General features: G+C 34.7%; 1 protein-coding gene across 3 annotated transcripts in view; it reads right to left on the minus strand.

The window, feature by feature from the left end:
- Positions 1-23,030, minus strand: part of LOC150110504 (tetraspanin-5-like) — a 108,006-nt gene that overhangs the window by 35,476 nt on the left and 49,500 nt on the right. For all 3 annotated transcript variants that reach the window (XM_090394258.1, XM_090394249.1, XM_090394241.1), the window contains exon 5: positions 15,863-15,991. In XM_090394258.1, the coding sequence (XP_090250384.1) occupies positions 15,863-15,991 (129 nt within the window). The remainder of the gene's footprint in view (positions 1-15,862; positions 15,992-23,030) is intronic.

The raw sequence follows: 23,030 nt of genomic DNA on the forward strand, positions 1-23,030 counted from the left end.
GTCCAGTTCCCCATTTTGATATTTGCCCATATCACTACTTCATATTGCCTGCCATTCAAGAAGATTAGCCTCGTATTTACTGTTGAATACTATAGCTACTCCTTTTCCCTGATTGTTATTGCTCGAATATAACATTTTGTATTTATTGCTCAGAAAGATCTTACCAGTCTTTTTTGTTTCAGTCACCCATATTATGTCGATCCTGTACTTATCCAATTCCTCAGCTAGGTCCATTTCTTTGTCATTCAGGCTTCTTATGTTGATAGTACCGATCTTGAACTTTGGTGATCTTGAGTTGGGGTGTGTTTCAGGATTTGTTCCAGTAGATGACTTTTTGCTGTTCACCCTGATTCCCTGGCAAAAAAAACAGGGCACTGTTTAACTGGGCGATGTCCCAGCCAGCATGAAATTCGATCATGTTGTAGTTTAAATTATATTGTAGATTACAATTGTATTTTTGTATTGCAGTTTATATTGTAGATACAATTGTAATTGTACTGTAGTTTATATTGTAGATTACAATAAGAATACAATTTGGTCAACTAAATCCCAAATTGCCAGCCCATCCTTATTCGTTCAGGTAGATATCTAACAGGGTGCATCATGAGAAGGTGAAGATTTTACATTAGGTCAGAAGCCCTGGTTGGTTCTTCACATTCCTTTGACAGCTATGCGAAAGTCTCCTTTCAGCATAACCTTAGAAAACTATTTGCATAAGTTTTAAAAGGAATCAAAATTGAGCAGCTTTCAGAGGCAAGGTGTAGATTCAAATATGCCAGTATTATTAGAAAAAGTGGAGTTAAAGAATCAATGGCAAGCACAGAACTAAATGCTTTTTATGCTTTTTGGTGAAATAACCAAGGTGGAATATGTGAAGTATCTACAAGATTTTTTTTTAATGGAAATAATACAAAATTTAGTTCTGTGCTTGCCATTGATTTCAAAGTGTGTTTCTTTACTCCACTTTTTCTAATAATACTGGCATATTTGAGTCTACACCTTGCCTCTGAAAGCTGCTCTATTTTGATTCCTTTCAAAACATGCAAATATTTTTCTTTTCAGTGATATACTAATTTGTGAGCTGTCTAGAACTACATGATTAGAATAATTCCCTATTGCAAAGTTCCTGCATCTTGAACCAGCATATCTACCTACAGTAGTATGAGACTTGTTTGTTGTATGCTCATGGTTGCCCTGTATTTCATGGATTAGCCATCAAACAGTAATAGCTAACACATGTCTTGAATAGAAATGTATCAAGTGCTCACCATTATTAATTTTACTCTTTTCTCTAGATTCATTTCCTACTTTATGTCAACTGCATTTTAATGATCTGAGAATTTCCTACCAGAATCGTCCACAGTGCCTCAGGCATCTTACCCAACAATCCCCTGCCTACTTTGAAATTTGTTTACATTACTTAAACTTTGAACAGAAAACAATTTAACCTTTGTGTTTAAATATTGATTACTATAGCTACTTCTCTGCTTTAATGCTATAGCTTGAATCATAGTTATTTAAAAGTATATCTTGCCTGTTTCTGTGATAGTTTTCCTGATGAAAAGATGAATTATATTTAACACTTCCTAATCATAATTGCTGGCCTGCTTAGCTGAGTGGTTAGTGTATCCACTCTCCAGTTCAAAAGACTGTGGTTTGAATCCTGTCATGGGCATGGATGTTTGTGATTGTCTGTGAAAATACTAGTGGTGGTAGATGGCATCGATGTAGATGCAGTTCATTGTGCTTGGTGGATTGAGTGGTGAAGACAGAGTGCTGTAGAGTAGGTGCCTTCCCTTGATGAGTCTTTGGACACCCTGGAGGTATCACATAATAATAATAATAATGACTGGCTCTTTTATTCTGAAAAATGGTAATCCTATGCCTAGTCCCAAAGTACAGGTAAAACAGCACCATTGATGTGTATATGCTTACTCTATTATATTTCTGTAATTGCTCTGATCTGATTAAATAGAGATTTTTCTTTTAAAAATGCCGATATTATTATTATTATTATTACGTGATGCCTCCAGGGAGTCCAGCGACTCATCGAGGGAGGACACCTACTCTACATCTCTCTCTCTCCACCACTCAATCCACCAACAACAACTAACCACAACTACACCAATGCCATCTACCGTCCACCACCACTAGTATTTCCACAGACAATCACAAACATCCATGCCCATGGCAGGATTCGAACCCACAGCTTTTTTTTTTTTTTTTTTTATGTTGGGCCCATATACGAGAGGTTGGCTGGTCAACTGTTAGTACTGTATATGGGTAGTGGGTTGGGAAAGGAGAAACTTGTTTACATTTGATTTAAAAGCCTGTATGTTGTATTCCTTGGGAAATATGTCAGGGGGAAGACTATTCCACAGTACTGCAGTAGCAGGGATGAAGGAAGAGGAAAAGAAACTTGTTCTGTGGGTTTCAAGGTGTACTGTGAAAGGATGTTGGGTGGCAGCTGTACATATTCAATGGGCTTAGTACAAAGTGGGAGAATTATTGATGCTGTTTCGGATGAACATTTTCCATGAAATATTTATAGAATATACAAATCACAGAGACCAAGCGTCTATGTGAAAGTGTGAGGAGTGAGTTGGTGAGAGATGGGTCATTTATCAATATAATTGCTCTCCTCTGTATTGAATCAAGCATTTTGAGGGAGCTTTTGGGAGCCCCACTCTAAATGTGAGAGCAGTATTCGATAGCTGGCCAGATTTGTGATTTGCATAATGTTAACAGCTGTTTAGAGGTGAAGTAGCGTCTTGAGCAAAAGAGAAAACCTAGTTTTTTGGAAGTTGAGGATGCAATGGTTGTGATGTGTTTATGCCAGGAGAGGCTTGATGTCAGGGTGATTCCGAGAAGAGAGATCTCCTCTTGTCTGACAATTTGAGTGTTATCAAAAACAATGTTGGGGGAAAATGGTTCCTTTTTGTGAGAAATAAGACAGAATTGGGTTTTACTGGCATTGAAGTTGACGAGGTTATTGAGCCCCATTGGAGGATGGCTTGGAGGTCAAAATTATGGGCAGTGGTGGTTGATGTTCTGTGGGTTGTGTAGAGTAGGGTTTGTCAAATGAGAGGGCGGAGTGTAATGTGCTGTCGCCTGCAAAACTGTGTGGGGTCAACTGAAGTAGGTCATTGATATATAGAAAAAAGAGGGTCGGTAAGAGAACTGAACCTTGTGGGACCCCAGCATTAGTTGGGTGTTGAGAGGATAGGGAGCCATCTACCATCATACATAGTGTTCGTCCAGACATGAAACTGGCAATCCATCTGCAGAAGTCCTGAGACAGTCCAAATGATGGGAGTTTGCTTAGTAAGCCTTTGTGCCAGACCTGGTCAAAGGCTTTAGAGATATCAAGTGCAACTACTCGGGATTCGCCGAATTTCTCCATGGCATTTGTCCAGCAATGGGTGATGTATGAGAGTAGATCTCCTGTTGATCGGCTTCGATGGAATCCATACTGGTGGTCGATTAATAGTTGGGCACCTTCAAGGTAGAGGAGGAGTTGAGAGTTGATGGTTTTCTCCATCACTTTAGATAGGACTGAAGTAAGTGAGATAGGACGGTAGTTAGATGGCAGTGATTTGTCACCCTTTTTAAGAATGGGTTGAATGTGGGCCAGTTTCCAGGCTTTGGGATATATATCAGTGGAGTAAGAGAGTGGGTACAGACAGCACAGGATAGCAGTCAGTTCTGTTGCGCAGACTTCCAGGACAATTGGAGGAATGCCATCAGGGCCAGGAGACTTTTTTTGTGTCTGATTTAGACAACAGGTTTATGATATCTTTTGGGCAAAAGGGGCTTATAGCTCAACCACTGGCTATGCCCAGCAATAATATTTACTTTTTTTTTTTTTTTTGCAATTTTAAGTCTGAAAATAAACTGATTATGTGACTAACAGAATATCAGATAATTCAACCCTTTCTCCAAACATCTTCATCTTGTAATCACCAACAATCATTTAAATATATTGTAGGTGCTATTATCTTTATGCAATTCAGATCACAAAGTTTTGATTTCTTCTTCCATGGAGAAACATTCAAATGATAGCTTGTTGCATGTCATTACAAGAATGTAACAAGCTATCATTATCATCTGGCATCTAACAGCTTATAAAGCAACCTTTATAATCATCAAATTATTGCCCCACTGCTTTGACTTCAATACTCTCAAAAATAATGGAAAAGGTCATCAACAGCCAACTGCTTAACAAATTACTTAGTGATCACCAATATGTAATCAGTCATTCTTGTTCCACAGCATAACTCCTAGCTATCCCTACCTACTTTTGGATACAGGCCATGGAAAAGTTCAGAAAAATTCAAGTGGTTACTTTTGATATTTCCAAGCCATTTGATTGAATCTGGCATCGTGGTCTTCTTACCAAGCTACCATCTTAGGATATTCTTTGTTCTCTTTTTGAATGGATTTCTCCAATTGTTCATTGAGGATCATGGGATAGTTTGTTTTCCTTCAGATTTTTCAATCAATGCTGGTGTACTCTAGAGCTCTGCTTTCATTTACACTCTTCCTCCAATACATCAATGATAGTCTCTCTCTCTAATATCTAATCCTATTCATGACTTTGCTAATAACAGTACTCTCTACTCCTTTCCCAATCAGTATAGCAGATTGATTCTGGCCAGGCCATCCAGGACTGTTGTGTTGCCAAAGTATTGTGCAAGACCACCATGATCCCCCCTTTCCAGATGTCCACAGGCCACACTGCAAGATAAACAGAGTGGCAGGACAGTGGATCCTAGTGATGGTTGTCTGGAAGACAGATTAGCATTAAAGCCTCAGGAGAAGTTGAGCAAAGAATATAAGAAGAAAAGCAAAGAAAAAGAGGAAGAATGAAAAGGGCCAGTATCATTACTTGCAGGTCCCTTCTTCCATGGACAGGTGCTCCATGAGGAGAAAAAAATCTTGACAACCTGGATATCATAAAGTTACCTTGTACTGATGGCATTTCTTTGTTTTGAAATTTCATGTTCTAGTGTTGACTTCTGTTTTGCATTACCTTTTTATAATCTATTTCACAAGTTCTATGGCTTGGTGATTAGTCCATGCCCAACATATTACTAAAAAGAAAAAAAATATTTATCATGAAGTTACCATCCAATTACTCAACTGAAATTTTGTTCTAAAGTAAAAGAAAATTCATTCAAGTCAATTTTTTTCACAACCTAGAAATCTCCCGAAATGACTGCAAATATAGTTTGATGCTGTTAATCAACAACATTGTAGATCTTGTTTACATTCACATGTGGACAAATGCCATGGAAAAATTTAGAAAAAATTCAGTTTTGGCACAATGACATGTAATGATCTCACATATAATGATCTGTCTCATAACTATTACAAATGTTTCTTTCTTTCTCTCTTCTCTCTAAAAACACACTGTTGTCATGGTGAATTGATCTTTATACTCAAACTCTGCAATTAATGATAAGATGTCACAGGACTACTCCATTCTTTTATCTAATATCTTCTTTCTGTATACCACCTGCCTTTTTTGGTGATTTGAAAATCTAATAATCAGCATTACTGGAATTCTCTAGATTTGACAAACTAACCTTGAACCATACAAATGAACAAAACCTCTAGAATATCTACAACTCTAAATTTTGATTTCCAACCAATTTTTCAATTGGTTCCAAGAGTTATTAATTTGTTAATCCATCAAACTACTGAATATTATTCTCGCATTTAGGATGGTAGCCTTCAGAATTCCCTATTGGTTTTCAACTCAGGAGAGAAGATAACAATCAGAAGAAAATTTTATTCTGTCAGCTTAGGAGTTAAAGATATTTAGAAGTACTTTGGGGGAAAATGCCAATTCTGATGAAGAGTGACCAAGGAAATATTTATAGAAAATGCAAGTACCAGAGAAACTGAATATCCATGTTAAAAAGGAGTAAATTGAAAGACTGATCATTAATGAACCTGATTGTTCTCTTCTGTACTGAGTCCAGTATTTTGGGGGAACTCTTAAGGGCACCACCACTACTGATGTGATTGAACAGTACTCAATGGTTGGGCAGGTTTGTGATTTTTATAGTTAATAGCTGTTAGAGAAGAAATAAATTAACACTTTCAGTGTAAAGAAATCCTACCTTTTTATGTTGAGGAGGTGTGTTTATCAAGAAAGATTGAAGATTTCTTAGGAAAGAAATCTCATCTTGGCTAGAGATTTGGGTATTGTCAAAAGTAAAACTGGGAGAAATGAGTTCTTTGTTGAAAGCAATGAAAACAGGGTTAATCTTTACTAACATTGAAATGAATAATGTTATCAACGTACTAGTGAAACATGGTTTGGTAGAAGTGGATTTGCATTGGGTTTGCAATCAACTAAATAGGAAACAAGATAAAACATGACAGAATGGACTACTCGCTTTTTTTTTTTTTTTTTTAAGCTTTAGAATATGATGCTCCCACTAAGCATAATGATCACTAGCACTTCAAACTTTTTATTTTAGTTGCATCTTACCATAGTGAACTTGGAGCTGATGGAACAATTTGTTGTAGTTCATTTGCTAGTTAATTTAATTTAAAAAAAAAACAAAAAACTAATACTTACAAGGCTACATATACTAATACTTATCTGGACTTTTTGGAGCTTGTTACAGTGAAATCATTAAAATGGTGCTTACTATGAACAGCTTTAAATTATACAGGTGATCTTACCAACCAGCAACATATCAAACATTTAACCTGAAATTCATTAATACTTCTAACGCTCAATGCTAGAATTGCATTCCAATCACCCATCACTCCCCATGTTAAAAAAATTACCTCATTCCTTTAACTTTTATTACATCCTTATACAACTTGCACAACATAAAGAAGGGAATGAGAAGTAATAATCCCATGTGTATAAATTCTGTAAAATCCCTTAACAAGCTTAACTGTTTCTATTATATCATCTTCTTTTCTACCTATTTAGCAACTGGGGAAATGCATTTTACAAACTACTCCCCCACAACCAACATTCAAGTCACTCAAACTGAACCTTTTCTAGAATTTATGCATAACAATATAAGTCAGGTGATCAAATCTATGCGTAATAGTATAGTTGTGCAACTACTTTCTTATTTCAACTTGTTTGCATGGTCCTTATTATAGAAATATTTTGTAGTCTTCTGAACACAACTCAAATTCTGTTTCCTCAAAAAAATGAATAGCGACAATGAAATGCTTGTTAAGTTTTTATGAACATATACAAAATTATCTTTCATTTAAAGAATACTGATGAGTCAGATAATAAAACTGGCATTAAGTAAATATAAGTAGCAGGATACAAAAGGATATACAAATTCTATACTTTATCAGAGAATTGCAATTTAATTAATTGTATTATTAAATATCAGATATTGCTAGTGTAATTTCATTCCATAGGTTGCTAACAAATAATTTTTAATACCAATATTTGCCACTACCAATATCTGAAATTGATAGCCAGTGATCAATCAGCCTTGAGCAGGATAAAAATGAATATTATCAAATTCATGATATGTACCTTCATGGGTAGTATAGGATATATTGAAAAGAAAAATATGTAATCAAAAGTTCTAAAAATAATCAAATTTGAGAAGCTTTGAGAGGTGAACTTCTGAAAGGTCATACAGGATACTACTGTTATGGAATTTTTCATTTTATGGAGGGTGGGGAGAAGATAAGATTTCATTGCATGGAAGTTGAGAATAAATGCAGTGAAGGGGATGAAAGCTAGATTTTTCTCTCACGTGATGCATGACTGGAATGGATTGCCTTTGGAAGTTATGACTATAGGGTGGTGCGAATGAATTCAGGAAAATGTAAGACACTGGTGAGGATGACATGTGATCCTCCCTCAATAAGTCCTTGACTCCCCAGAAGTCTCTTAATAATAATAAAAGAGATCGAAGAACTGAAAACATTCTGGATGTCTAGAATAATTACTTTGAAAACCTGTTAGACAGAAGCAGTGATAATAAACTGAAAAGAAAAATATGTAATCAAAAGTTCTAAAAATAATCAAATTTGAGAAAGCTTTGAGAGGTGAACTTCTGAAAGGGTCATACAGGATACCAGTATGATGGAATTTTCATTTTATGGAGGGTAGGCAAAAAACGAGACATCATGCATGGAAGTTGAGAATGAATGAAGTGAAGAAGGGAACAGAGTGTTTTTTTTAGATATGTGGTAAGTAGAAGAAAGAATGATCATGGTAACATGCTGTTAATGAATGAAAATGGTAGAATGATAACTGCTGCAGAAGACATTGTTGAGGTATTTAGTGATCAATTTATATGGGTTTTCATCCTGATGAAGGTGGTGGAATCATGAGGAACTTCAGTGTGAAAAACATAGGAGAGAATGGCTTAATTGTGAGTGAGCAGGAGATATTTGATAAGGCAACAGGATTTCATGACATATCACCAAGCATCTTAAGGGAATGTTCCATGGAATTGGCAGTAGCACTAGCATGCCCTTAATAATGTTGTGTCCCAATTTACGATTTCTACTCTAATCTTACAAATTCCATTTATCTATATTCTTCTAACTTCTATGCCCGAGATTTTGCCAAAACTTATACCAATATCTAAGTTATTGCTCCCCGTAGTACCCCTAATATTTGTATTTATATTGCGCCTTTTGGGATATTTAGTTTAGGATATTACATACATAAACAAGGAGAAAGAACTCAAATATATCTGAAAGTGTAACTATTGCAGTCGTGACACTTAACTCGATTCTCAACTTAATTTTTCCGTGTGAGACTAAATACAATATTTTCAAGTGGTTATCAACTGCACCATTTATGCTGTCATAAATAGGGAGAAAGTCAATCTCGAATATATCTCTTAGTATTTAAATATTACTGCAGTCATGACTCTTAATCTCTTTCTTCAACATTAAATTTCCCGCGTGATTAGGTACGATGATTTTTAAGCAGTGCATTGGATTAGCAACATCAGACAACTCTTTTATCATTGAACAAAAGGTTTATTAAGTTTCTAAACATGGTACAATTCAAATACTAAACTAAAATACTTATAGACTAACATCAAATAATTACAACCAATATGGCTATTTGTGATTATGCCGCCATACACATTAATTCATAAATTCACCTGATGTGAACAAATTAGATCAATTCACACTATCTGATTATTCATACTGAAGTAGATTAACAAATCATTCACTGCTAACACATACTTGTGACACTTCAATTATTTTATACATTACATTAGGCATTCAATTCTTAGGATACGTAATTACTTAATTCACACTATTCCGTTATACCGTAATTTGCACTAACACACAATTATGTCTTTTAAATATCTTGTGCAATATAATAGACATGCAAAAATACCTTAGGACTCTTAATCATTCACAAATCTTTAACACTAGTCAATCTACACATAACACATTCTATCATATACTAAAGTCCTAGTATAACTTCAACAGTTCTGTATTGGAATCACAATTCTTTTCACAGACAAATTTCTAGCTAACATAGGTTATGATTTACAGTACCTTTCTTGAGTCTTCATATGGACCTTTATTCTTTTCCAAACGAACCTCTGGTATAACTTCTCGTAACTCTGGAATACTTTAACTCACATATATTTGCTCTACTATCAGCAACGAGGACATCGATCTCTTTACAGCTTTCTGCTTTGCGTAGTTATCACTAGCGTCGAAACGAAGAAGATCCCTCCTTTTCTAGGACCCTATGGCAATTTTTCCTTTGCTTCCTACTCGGGAAAACGGGAATCGAAATCCCGCTCACTTTCATTTCCGTGTTGTGACGAGGAGATATCACCCCTGTCGCCACTCAGGAAAACCCCGTGAACTCCACCAGAACCAAAACCAAAATCCAAGGCCAAAAGTGACTATCCAAAAAAGATTTCTCCCCAGGGGGTTACCAACCCTTTTATAACTGCTCCCCTAAAGGCACCTTTTCTTACTTCCTTTCTCCTCCAATTAAGGTGGCGTTTTCTCACCAAACGTCATTTGATTGGCAAGCCCATTCTCAATGTTTCAATCCGGGGGATCGGCCCTAAGCGATAGCTTTGCTTTTCTTGTGCTAGCCTGACTTAATCCCCTTTCAAACTTTTTCTATGAATTCTACTTAATAACTTAATCCTTTCTACTTATTTACTTAACTCTCTCATTTTTAATCGTATTACAATATTAATTTATGCTTTCCTTTGTTAGTTACTTATTTAGTTAGAATTCCTTATTTTAAGTCATATTACAATATTAATACATTCCTTCCTTTATCAGCTACTTTAATAACAACCCTTACGTTTTATACATATTACTGGATGCAAGAATTTTTCCATTAAATAATTCATTTTTTTTTTGCAGGGGTTTTAATTTATGATATTTATTCTTCATGTTACACCATGATAGCTGAGAATACTATATTCCTAAGATATCAGGTGTAACAATAAGTCTTACAACAGCACAGGTTCCAAGGGAGTGGAAAGAAGGCAAAATTGTTCCACTGCATAAAGGTCGTGATAAGGCTGGGACTTCAAATTATATGCCAATATCTGGAGTTGTGAAGGTATTATACAGATGGTGAGAAGTAGGATACAGAAATGGGTTGATAATAGCAGTATTCTCTGTGGTTATCAGCATGGGTTTTTTAAAGGGAGATAATGTTCGACTAACTTACTTATATCCTATAACTTTCTTTCTTAATCCTCCTTTCTTCTACCTATTACGGTGTAGAGGTATGTATTCTTGTAACCGCAACCTTACTCGAGAATAAAGTGGTTAGCCCTTATTCTCCAGTGGTGTATACTTGGATTTTGCAAAATCTTTTGATAGATTGCCACACGACAAGCTGTTAACTAAACAGAAACAGATAGCATTGGATAACAAACTTCCGAACTGGATCAGTGACTGGTTGTTAGATAGGTATCAGAAAGTTGTATATGGGAGTGCAGTATCCTGAAAGAGGAAGGTCACTAGTGGTGTACCGTTTTGGAAATGGTACACCACTATCATATGTCAGTTTTGGGATCATTGTTCAATTTGTATGTTAATGATATGGGGAAGGATTTAACTAGTGATATGCAGCTGTTTGCAGATGATGCAAAATTGGGGAGAACAATGCAGAGTCAAGCAGATGTTATGGCCTTACAGGAGGACTTGAATAGGCAGGTAAGTGAAACTATCAGTTCAATGTTGCAGAGTAAAGTTTGAGATTTGGTAAGCAATGATGGAATGCAAAGTATACACTTGATGGGAGAAACTTTAAAGGAAGTAGAGGAGATGAGAGATCTGGGAGTGGTAATGGACAAGGACTACTGGATAATGGCAATAATGCAGAGGACCCTGACATGCAAAAATAAAGAGGTTATGAGGCCACTATATAAGGCCTTGATCAGGCCTCATGAATTATTGTGCAGAGATTTGGTTGACGGATTTTCAGGGTGATGAGGATATGTTTGAAAGGATTCAAAGAAGAAGGTTCACAAAGGTGGTCAGTGGTCTTTGAAATGTGGAGTATGAGGATAGATTGAGAAAATGTAAATTGCAGAGCCTCATGAACAGGAGAAGGGGGGGAAGGAATTGCCATAGCTTAAAACTGCATAAGGAGGGTGTGAGCAGAGAAGTGAGGAGCAGGTTGTTTGAACAGAGAATGGTTGGTGAGTGGAATGCATTGCTTGAGTGTGCTGTGAATGTAGACACACTGAATCAGTTTAAGGCCCAGTTGGATAAGCATTGTAGGCAATAGTGTGTACCGTTCCTGATGACTCCATGGAGGACAGATGTTAATGATAATAATAAATATTCAAAAGAAAATGCAATTTAGAGTACATATCAACAGAGGTAATAAAAGTTTTACAGTGACCATACCGCATAATTTAAAACCAAATCAGAATATATTAAATAGAAATAAATTGGCCCAGAATAATTTCCCTACAGGTAAGACTTATACAAACATGTTTAAGAAGTAAGAAATAGGGTAAAAGCAAAACATGCAAAGAACAAGATAGATCAAGGCCAAATATAAAATATAAACTGTTATTACCTACCGGCCTTGTTGGCCGAGTAGTTAGCATATCTGCTCTCCAGCTAAAAGGCTGTGAGTTCGAATCCCACCGTGGGCATGGATGTTTGCGACTGTCTGTAAAAGCACTAGTGGTGGTAGTCGACGGCAGATGGCGTTGGTGTTAGATGATGAAGGTTGGTGGAGTAGTGAGACGAAAAGTGGTAGAGTTTATGTCCTCCCTCGATGAGTCTTTGGACTCCCTGGAGGTGTGATATTATAATAATCATAATAATAATGATGATCAGATTTTTACTGTAGGAAAAATAGTGGAGAAATTATGAGAATATAACAAGGATCTGTATTGTTTAAAGTTGCAAATTAGCAGCTAGAATTAAAGGAGATATACAAAGATAGTCTGATGTAAAATCAGACATAAGGGGGATAATGCTATTTTAACTGTTATTCATCATCTACATGGATCACATTATGAAAGAAATGTAGTATGAAACCTGATATCAAAATTGAAGATATTCAAATCAGCTTTAATTTATAAAGATAATGTTATACTCCCTATCAATTAAAAGTCTTCAGGATTCCTGAAACTGATAAAGTTTGGTCTGAAAATGAGAGATTAAAAGATGAACGTGCACTTTGAAGAGAACCTATAAAACAAAATAAGGTATAATTTTAGTAGTGAAGATGGCAAATTCAATTTGGAAACAGACAACAATAGAATAAGAACACCGGTATGCTGAAAAGTCCATTTTATAAGGAATAAGGTAAATTAGGCAAACAAGCATTATACAAGGCAGTGTTTCAAACAAATTTTAATTTGTGAGGTTAAAAACAAAATGACTAATCACACCAGAGACACACAAATATGAGAGTTCTGAGAAAAATGAGGAGAATGAACAGATATCAATGGAAGAATCACATGAAGAATGAATGTATTAGGAAGAAATTTGACATTATTAGCATTTAACAATGTTAAAGCATAGACCATTAAGATTGTGAAAACATAATGAAAAAAGAAAGATTAGTGAAACAGGCATTTGACGCTAGAATTACAGTAAAAAAAACCTAGAGGAAGACCATGATCTGAGTGGATTGACTGAGAAGTGCATTAAGGGAATGAATTATAAGATTTGATAACACTCCGAGAAAAATGTATAGAAAGTTACTACAGTAAAACCTCGATATAATGGACTAATTCAGTCAAGGGAGTGTCCATTAAATCAAAAAGTCCATTATGTAATAAATTAGATTTTCTGAATGAGTATGTTAAAAAAATGACAAATTAGCTAATTTACATGATTTTACTTATGTAGAAACTTTTATGTAATTAAAATTAAGTATTGTATCTATGAAAAGTTTAATTTCACAGAAAAGTTTTCTATGTGTATTATTGCTTATAACCTCACTGTGGTTTTCAGACTCTAAAAAACAAGGCTGTGATCTATATTAAAATAAATAAACATTTTTCCAAAAATAAGCATTAATAACAGGAAATTAATAACAAAAAATAACCTGTTAATTTAATTATAAGCAAATCTTGGTTAAAAGCATTTTAAAATTAAGGTGTTAATTTTTACGTGATATACGGAACAGAAATTTTGTCCGTTAAATCGAGGGTTTACTGTAATAATGTAAACTTACTATCACAGTATCCTGTACAACACCACCTTGAGGATATATATCAGGAATTTGATGATATTTGATATTAATTAGTTAATTTATTAGCAAACAAGAAGTTCAGTTTTGGTTGGAAATTATCAACCAACTTAAAATATTTTTTACAAGAATTTTTACAATTTTTCTTTAAGAATTTTTTGTAATTTTTTTTTTGTTATTCTACATGTCCTCAAATCATGGCACTTAAAGAGAAAGGTAACTACAGAATGTTATTCTAATGATAAATAGGCATGAAATTTGCATTAAAACAAAGTAGAATTGCTAGTTAATTGCACTGATTAATTTTCACATGATATACAGAACAGAAATTTTGTCCGTTAAATCGAGGGTTTACTGTAATAATGTAAACTTACTATCACAGTATCCTGTACAACACCCACTTGAGGATATATATCAGGAATTTGATGATATTTGATATTAATTTGATATAGTGAGGAAGAAACCTATGGGATAATTCAGCAAATCCCACTGTGTCAAATACTTCTGGCAAAATTTGGGAAATGTACAAAGCACCCAATTAAACTAGTATATCAAAATTTATGCAATAAAACCATTCCTCTTAGAAGTACAGATAATGCAAGTGAAGGAGAGTTGCTTCACTTGCTTCACAAAATAAAGCATGCATGTTTTTGAAAAAAGCCTTATTTTGAAAAAATAGTATTAAGAACATTTCTAAGACTAAAACAATTGTGGTTGATTTCTGGGAAGCTGATGACACATAAGGAACCGGCACAAGCATTATATCCTACATCTTGCAGTAAAATATTCAATATTTGTCAAAAGTTTTTTCACTTAGTTATACTTGTTAAAGATGCCAAAAAAATTATACTTAGGCTACTTGTATATAGAGGCTAATGACTTCACATCAATTGCCTAAGTATCCCATAATACACATTTAATAATAAGATGATACAACTTTTCACTACTGACTTCTTCATTACTTCAACCTTTGTATCCCTTCTGGGTCTGGCTCCCACTGATAAGACCCCAATAAAGGTCAAAACTGGTCTGGGTAGTGGCGCTTCCCATAATGCACATTATACACACAGCAAAGGATGTGTGCTTTGCATTATGGGATATTAAGGCAATTGATGTGAAGTCATTAGTCTCTATATACAAGTAGCCCAGTCATGAAGATACTTCATGTGCAAACTTTGTTCACTTACACTAGGGCAAAGGATTAAACCGAGAATATAATTTGTAATCTTTAATTTATTGTATTCAATATTTCTATAATCAGTTAGCAAAACAGAAACAAATTAAGAAGATATCTGTAATTTAACTACCTAATGTGTTTTGTTTATTTACTGAATGAAGAGATTGATATCATTTTTTAAACAAAAATCTTGGCTTTATGCAGAAAATGACAACTGATATCACACATTTCTACTGATTGCCAACTTCATCATATACCAGAAGATAGCAAAACAATACTGACATTGGGGAAGATTAATATATAATATATATAATATATATATATAATAACATGTTTTTTTTTAAGAGATAATAGTTACTCAATAAGATTAATCTAATAGGAATCTATTCACATATAAGAATGCTAACATTAGTTAAGCACAGAATAAATAAAATTCATTTTATGCTTTTCTTATTTTAATTATAAATCAAGAAAAAGTGCTTTTCTGAAAATGCATATTTCTTCTTCCTGTTTATTTCTTTGAACTTTTGTGAATTTATATAAATAAAAACTCATAAATGTTGTTTATTTAGCAAATATTTATTTAGTGAAGCCTTAGCTTTTTATCAATTGAAAATTTCAGTTCCCAATACTTAATTTAAAAGTTGTTTTTTAAATTCTACAGGCAACTCTCAATACAAATACAGTACAGTATATTCAATCAAACTATGAAAAGTCTCAGCCCCATAAAGCATTGTGGGGTAACTATTAAAATTCAGAAAATCCATAGCAGGATGCTAAACCAAAGGAAAAAAACAATGTTACAGTGAAAATTGACTATGTTCCAATAGTCATGAAAACAGCAACACATTAGTAACATGCCTGGCAAATGTGCAAAGCATTAAGAATTTTGCTATGTGAATTTCAGATAATTTTCTGGCCTAGCAAATATGAGAAACCGTTTGGTCTTAAATATATTGGATATGTATGTGTTCTAAATTTATGTCATCTTTTAATTTACTTACATTTGGCTGTGGCTTACAACAAGAAAATGGAACTCCACATGCTTCTCGGCTGCCAACATCTATACTGGAGCAATTAAAATACACATTCATATCCCAATCTTTGGGTCCTTCGATTCCACAGCATTCCAGCTATAATCATAGATGTTATAATCAATACCATGACAAATGCAATAGTTTTATTTATTTGAAAGTGTTTGAGAAGGTCCCAAACTTTGTCAGGTACAGCAGTTGCTGCAATGTTCATGTTTCACCTTACAACTTTAAAAAAATTTTAAGTCACAATTTAAAATTACTATTTCAAGTAAGAATTACAGTTAAGTAAAATCAAAATTAGACAAAAAGATACCTGTAAGGCTACTTTATATGATGTGCTTGAAAAACTCAATAAGCGGGGGAATTTGTTTGTTCTATAGGTTCTCATCACAAAACCCATAGAACAAATAAAACATTTCAGTTATTTAGAATGAATTTTTAGTGTGGCAAATTAAATATGGAAAGAGAAAACCAAATAAACCAAGCTGGAATGGTATGAAGCCAAATGAATAAATTTACATGGAATAAGAGAGAAATTAGCCACCACACTAAACTAGTAGTAAAAAAAGACAGCATTTTAATTTCGACTCATGGATATGAAAGTTGGGAAGGAAATAGCTATTCATGACCTAGAGACTATATAGTTCTGAGGAAAACTGAGTGAAGAGAAAGTATAGTTACAGATTGATATTAAAAGTGAAGATATCAGAAAGGAACTAAGTTTACATTAGCAATAGAAAACATGAGTACAAAAAGAGAGCCTCCATAACTCATTCAGTATCAACAATACCCTGTGGTTGGAAAGACCTGGGTTCAAATCCTATCTAGGATGCAGGTCCTTTCAAACAAAGGTGATAAAACGGCCAGAAACAGTTTTTTTTTTTTTTTTTCCCTGCATTCTGCAAGACAGGCATTTAAACAGGCCAGGAGAACATGCAATTGACAACCATAATATATATATTTTTTTAAGATAGCATTAAATGTCCAATCAGAATCAGAACATTAATCGAACCATTCGGAAGCCAAATTGATCAATTCCACTTTCTGTAAATTTCTCAATTTGAGTACCCGAGCACATGATTACTGCTTAGCTTTTCAGAAACCACATGAATAACCTCCATAATTCTATTTATCACCACAAGATAGCAAAGCCATTGTGATTTTTGAATAACAGTTCATATATTTCAGTAGCCATTTCAATTAACTCCAGTTTTCTGTGAACAGTTGTCTATAATCTATGTGTATTGTGAAATTTTCTTGTAGTGTTTGAGATAAGCTTGAATAATTGCTTTAAACATATGTTTTACATGTTAATTGTGAAGAAGTGTTAAACAATGAAACCAAACCAAACCAAATCAAATCAAAATGCTCAAATATTGGATGGAAACAGAGCAAGAATCCTGACAAATTAGTGAAATATGCACAATTGTAAAAAACTACAAAGTATGAGTCATAAAAAATAGGAATGGAGATTTGATGTCTGCAAAAGAATTTCAGGATAAACCATGTCATGTCAGTGTGCTTGGAAATGTAATCAAAATATCACTTCTGATCAAACACGAGCCATGAAGGCATTTTACAACTTGGAGAGCTATGCAAAATATTTTTATATGGGGTTTGATTAAGATTGCAACAATAAAAAGATATCATTTCAAAGATAACCCAGTAAGCCAAGATCTCATTCTTTCATATTTCAAAGACTTGAGATGTTTGTGTTTTGTATTTTGTAATTTTTTTTTGTTTGTAAGTATTTAAAGAGCAAACGCAGATATATGCAATGGAGTCTGCCAGAGGGAAAGGTTATAGTCTGAAATGTTATGAGGTAATCAGCTATATATAATGTATAGTCTGTGGGTAGTTTGCACTTGGGAAATCTATACTTAAATGAAATATTTTAATATAGTTTGTTAGTACTTTTTGTACAGTGTTTGAATAATGTTGACAGCCAAAATTCAGTTTGCCAATAGCTTATTGCTGAGTCTTCTGCCATTTAAGGAGTACATTTTACACACCATACTATAGGATTTTGTGGTATGCAGTGAGATTAGGAGACCAGAAACAATGAATGTGAAGCAAGTCAGAGTAGGAACAAGATTAATTACGTGAATGATAGAAAGGGGGAAAATATGAAACCCGTGGAAGAGAGAGAGAATGAGAAAAAAGGTAACAGTGCAGAAACCAGGAAGAACAAGGAGAGAGAGAGATGCAGGTGAGCAAGGAAGAAAGAGAAGTAAGAGGTGCAACGTGTGGAGATTCAATGACCTGTGACATGCAAGATACGAGGGTTGTTTGAAAAGTTTGGTAAATTATCAATAGATGGCAACACAATTCGTTCATTCATAACTGTGTCGCCATGTATCATCTTTTTCATGAACCCTAGCAAAATAAAATTTTGCTAGGGATCATGAGAACTACGCGTAGCCACGTGCAAAGCGTAGTTCTCGTTTGGCAAACATTTAAAATGACTGTGTTCGCAATTTTCATAAAAATGGAGAAAAATGAGTTTCGTGCAGTGATAAAACACTTTTATTTGAAGAAGTGGACAGCTGTGCAGATCAAAGCCAAGTTAGATGCAGCTCATGGGGACTCTTCACCAGCATTAGACTTTATTTTTGGACAAATGAGTTTAAAGATGGTTGTAAGCCCATTGAAGATGAAGCATGTTCCGGACACTCAACTGAGGTCACTAAGAAGGAAATGATCGACAAAATCCATGGTATCATTATGGAAGACCGCTTAGTGAAAGTGCATGAGACTGTAGGCATCTCAGCTGAATGGGTGTATAAAGTCCTGCACAAAAAGGCTGTGAGCATGATAGGTGTATGATCGTTGACTGTCGATCAAAAACGCATGCAAAAAGACATTTCAACACAGTGGCAATGTTTAATTGCAATTCACAGGATTTTTTTTGCATCGATTCATGACCATAGGTAAAAATTGGATCCACCACTACACACCTGAGTCCAAGCAGTAGTCAAAACAGTGGACAATGCCCAGTGAAAGAGCACTGAAAAAAGCAAAGACCATTTTGTCAGCTGGGAAGGTGATGTCCACTGTTTTTTAGGATTCCCAAGGAATTATCTTGATAGACTATTTGGTAAAGGATAAGACAATAACAGGAGTATATTATGTGTCATTGTTGGATCGTTTAAAAGAAGAACTGAAGAAAAAAACGGCTAAAATTGGTGCACAAAACAGTGCTCTTTCATCAAAACAATGCACCGTCCTAAACATCGACCGTCGCAATGTCAAAATTGCACAAACTGAGGTTCAAATTAGTTCCATATCCACAGTATTCTCCGGAATTGGCCCCGTGTGACTTCTTGTTCCCAAACTTAAAAATTTGGCTTGGTGGGAAAAAATTTTCTTCAAATGAGAATTTCATCAAGGCTGTCAATGACTATTTCGCACAATTCAACATATCCTACTTTTTAGATGGGCTGAAAAAATTAGAAACTCGCTGGATCAAATGTGTAGACCTCAATGAAGACTATGTTGAGAAATAAAGGTGATTTTTTCCCCAAAAAAAACGTGTTTAACTTATTTTTTTTTACCAAACTTTTCATGGGCACAAATGACTTGAGAGGCAGTGTGAATCAGGTGGTAAGAGATCCAAGGTTCATACTTGAGGGTGTATGGAAGATAGAGAGGGAAGAAAGCGAGTGTGTTGTCCAGGTATGATAATTCTGAGAGAAAGAGCATCAATAATGAATAGCATGATAGCCAGAATGTGCAAAAGAGAGGAATGGATTATGTGAATACAAGGAGAGGATATTTGAAGCAGAAAAGAACTGTATGTGAGAGATGGCTTGCATTTGAATGAGGAAAGATGCAGGCATTCGGAGAGAATGTTGTTTCCCGAACAAGTCAGTGTGTTGATATAGGGGAAACTAGAATTATCAGGATGGATGGTAGCAGGGGTGGCCTCTTGTGAGAACAGTAGCTTTGAAGAAGAGGGAATACATCATGGAATGCTGACAGTGAAGTCTGGAGGAATAATGATAGGTATAGAAACAGCGACAAGGATGCACTGATGATTCCTTATACTTCCAAATTAAAGGAGATAAACTGGCACTGATAACCTCAGCCTGTCCAAAGATTATTAGGATCACTAAGATATGGTTGATAGAAGATGATATACTGACAGGAATAGAAGTAGTAGAGTATAGAATTTTTTGACAGGGTAGGAAGAGCAAAGACAGTGGTGGAGTACTACTTAAATGAGGCTTGTCATTCTCAGAATGGAAGATTTGAAGGGCAATGACACTAATGGTTTTGAGAGCATATGATGTGAGGTAGAGTTGAGCAGGACAGGATATTTAGTGGGATGTTGCTATAAGCCAGGAAGCATAGAGTGAAGAAAGAGGTTTAGCAGGAGATGTTTAGGCATAAATAGATATATAAACTGGGAAGAGGAAACTGTATAGAGGAGAAATGGAATTTCTGGAATTCTTGAGGGACAAATGTAGTAGAAAGAACATGAGGTTCAAGAGTTTTGGATTTGGTCACAGCATCAGAAGATCTGAATATAACTGAGACGGCATCTCTGCCCACAGTTGGAGAGAGAGTGACCATGTGGTTTTAACTTGGAAGATGAATAGTTAGTATCAAAGAGAAAGAAGTGCATGTGGAATTAGAAAGGCAGGTGATTATAATAATCTTAGAAATCAGCTTAGTGCAGTTCCATGGATGGATGAATTGGAATGGTGAGATATTGGTGCCTGGGAACTGGTGAAGGAATATTTATTAGCAGCAATGGCAAATTGTATATCCTGAGTGAAAAAGAGAACATAATTTGGTGTAAAGTAGATGACAAACAATATCAAACAAGAACTGCAGGTAAAAAAAGGGGTTATGGAAGAGATATAAGGAGAAGGGGTGGAGAGCAGATGTATTAAGAATATAAGACTCAGGCCAGGAGAGTGACTGGTATGGTAAGGAAGGCAAAAGTGAAATATGAGAAGAGACCAGCCCTGAGATCCAAAGAAAATCCTAAGGAATTCTTTCATTATGTGGACAACAGCAGAAGAGGAATGATTGGAATAATGACACTGATGGATAAAAATGGGGATAGAGTGACTGACTGATGCAAAGGACATAGTGCAGTTGTTCAATGAACATTGTACTGGAATATTTCATCCTGGAGAACAAGTTTTAAAGGATGGGACATGCTTGAGATTTAGAAGTGCAAGAAGAATGTTTCAAATACTGAAAACTTTGGATATCAATAAAGCAATGAGGCTGGATGGGATTTCGCCACGGGTTTTGAGAGAATGTGCTAAAGAGCTGACAGCTCCATCAGCATTTCAACGAATCTGGCATTAAGGAGTGGTTGAGATGACTCATGAGGACTTACTTTCCACACAACCATTAGAAGACCCTCCCACCCATTACCAGTAGAAATAAAACTATGGGATTATAATCAACAGCCAAATATGTGCAATGGATCAGAGTAGTAGAAACCACAAATTATAAAATTCAAATACAATTTTAATGAAGATATGGTTTCATTACATATATATTAATCCCAAGCAGACATAGCGTCAATTTTGAAAAAACAGATCAGCCCTTCTTATATCTTTCTGGTCGATCTATGATGGACCTATTAAAATGCATTTCTCCCATCAAACAAAAATGATAAAAATTTAAAGCAAAATTGAGGTGACAGTACACTGGATGCATCTGCACTGAAGATATTATTTATGATGATAATAATAATATAATATAATAAAAATAATGATAAGAGTTTCTATACCAATTTTCTACTGAAAATTCCATAATAAATAATATTATAATACTTTTTGTTGTATATTTTTTCTGCAATTTCCATATTTTCAGTTTTATGAACAAATTTGATATATTTTTTTAATTTATTTTACAACTTGTAATATCAAATCTACATCTTAAATTCACGAGATAATATCTGTTTGTATATAAGTTAAATTTTAAAAAAATAAATAAATTTTCTCTCCCATTCTGTTTAAGTAACCATACCCCCTTAGATTAGCCTTACTCACACTTTCTTGAATGCTAACAATCCTAATACCTTCGTTTTTACATGATTCTAATTTTTCTCAGAACTCTCATATCTGTGGTCTTCAGTCTTTGATCTGATATTTTATTTTTTACCCACCTCTCACATTCATAACTTAAAACTGGTTTGAACACTGCTAGTTTAATGTTTTGACTAATTTCTCTCTTATTCAACTGGCTCTCCCATCACAGCAGCTTTGCTTATCTTGTTATCTATTTCCAAATTTAATTTGCCACCTTCGCTAAAAATTGTGCCCAATTAGCTGAAATATTTTACTTATTCTATAGGCTCTTCATTCAGAATGCAGCTGAAGTTTTCTATGTTCCTGCTTATTTTCATAGTTTTGGTCTTTTTATTGCTAATTTTCATGCCAAATTAGTTACAGTTATTATTCAATTTAGTTGGTGAATCCTGTGGACTTGCATTAAACATGTTTAAGAGTACATTACCCTTCTGGGAGTGGAAAGAGGGCAAAATAATTCGATTGCATAAGAGAGGTTCTATCCTTACAGACAACTTTTCTGCATATCCGCCCCCCCCTCCCCAGCTGAATCAATGTTATTCTTCTGAGTTTGCCAATGAGACAGGGTTTGGTTCTTGTTTTTGAACTGTTTCATTCTTTCTTCAATAATGTTTGTATAGTTGAGTTTACAGTTTACCTGCAAAAGCTGCTCAACTTTATTTTTTACATACTGTTCTTTTGAATGCAATATTCATTTTAATCCTACTCAAAAGTAAGTGATCATCATTTCCAATTTCAAATCCTCTGTATACTCTTGTATCGGCATGACCGATACAAGAGTATACATAGTGTTATCTTCATTGACCAGCATGAAGATAACACTATGTTATCAACAATAACATAGTCAATGAGGCTTTTCTTATTTCAAATATATCAACAAAATAGATTTGCTGACAAGAATAAGATTGACCGAAAAATACACAAGACAAATGACCCAAAGATAGCAAATTGGACATTGTACTGAAGGTATGTAAATGAATTTTTAAAAAATGCTTGGATGAACAACAGGAATAAGGTGTGCAGAACTTTTGAAATAACACTAAACTGTACAGAAAGAGAAAATAGTTCGAGGCCTTATA

The sequence above is a fragment of the Typopeltis vanoorti genome, chromosome 1 (genome assembly GCF_054136105.1).
Source record: "Typopeltis vanoorti isolate ZY-2024b chromosome 1, IOZ_Tvanoo_1.0, whole genome shotgun sequence".
In the NCBI taxonomy this organism is placed as follows: Eukaryota; Metazoa; Arthropoda; class Arachnida; order Uropygi; family Thelyphonidae; genus Typopeltis; species Typopeltis vanoorti.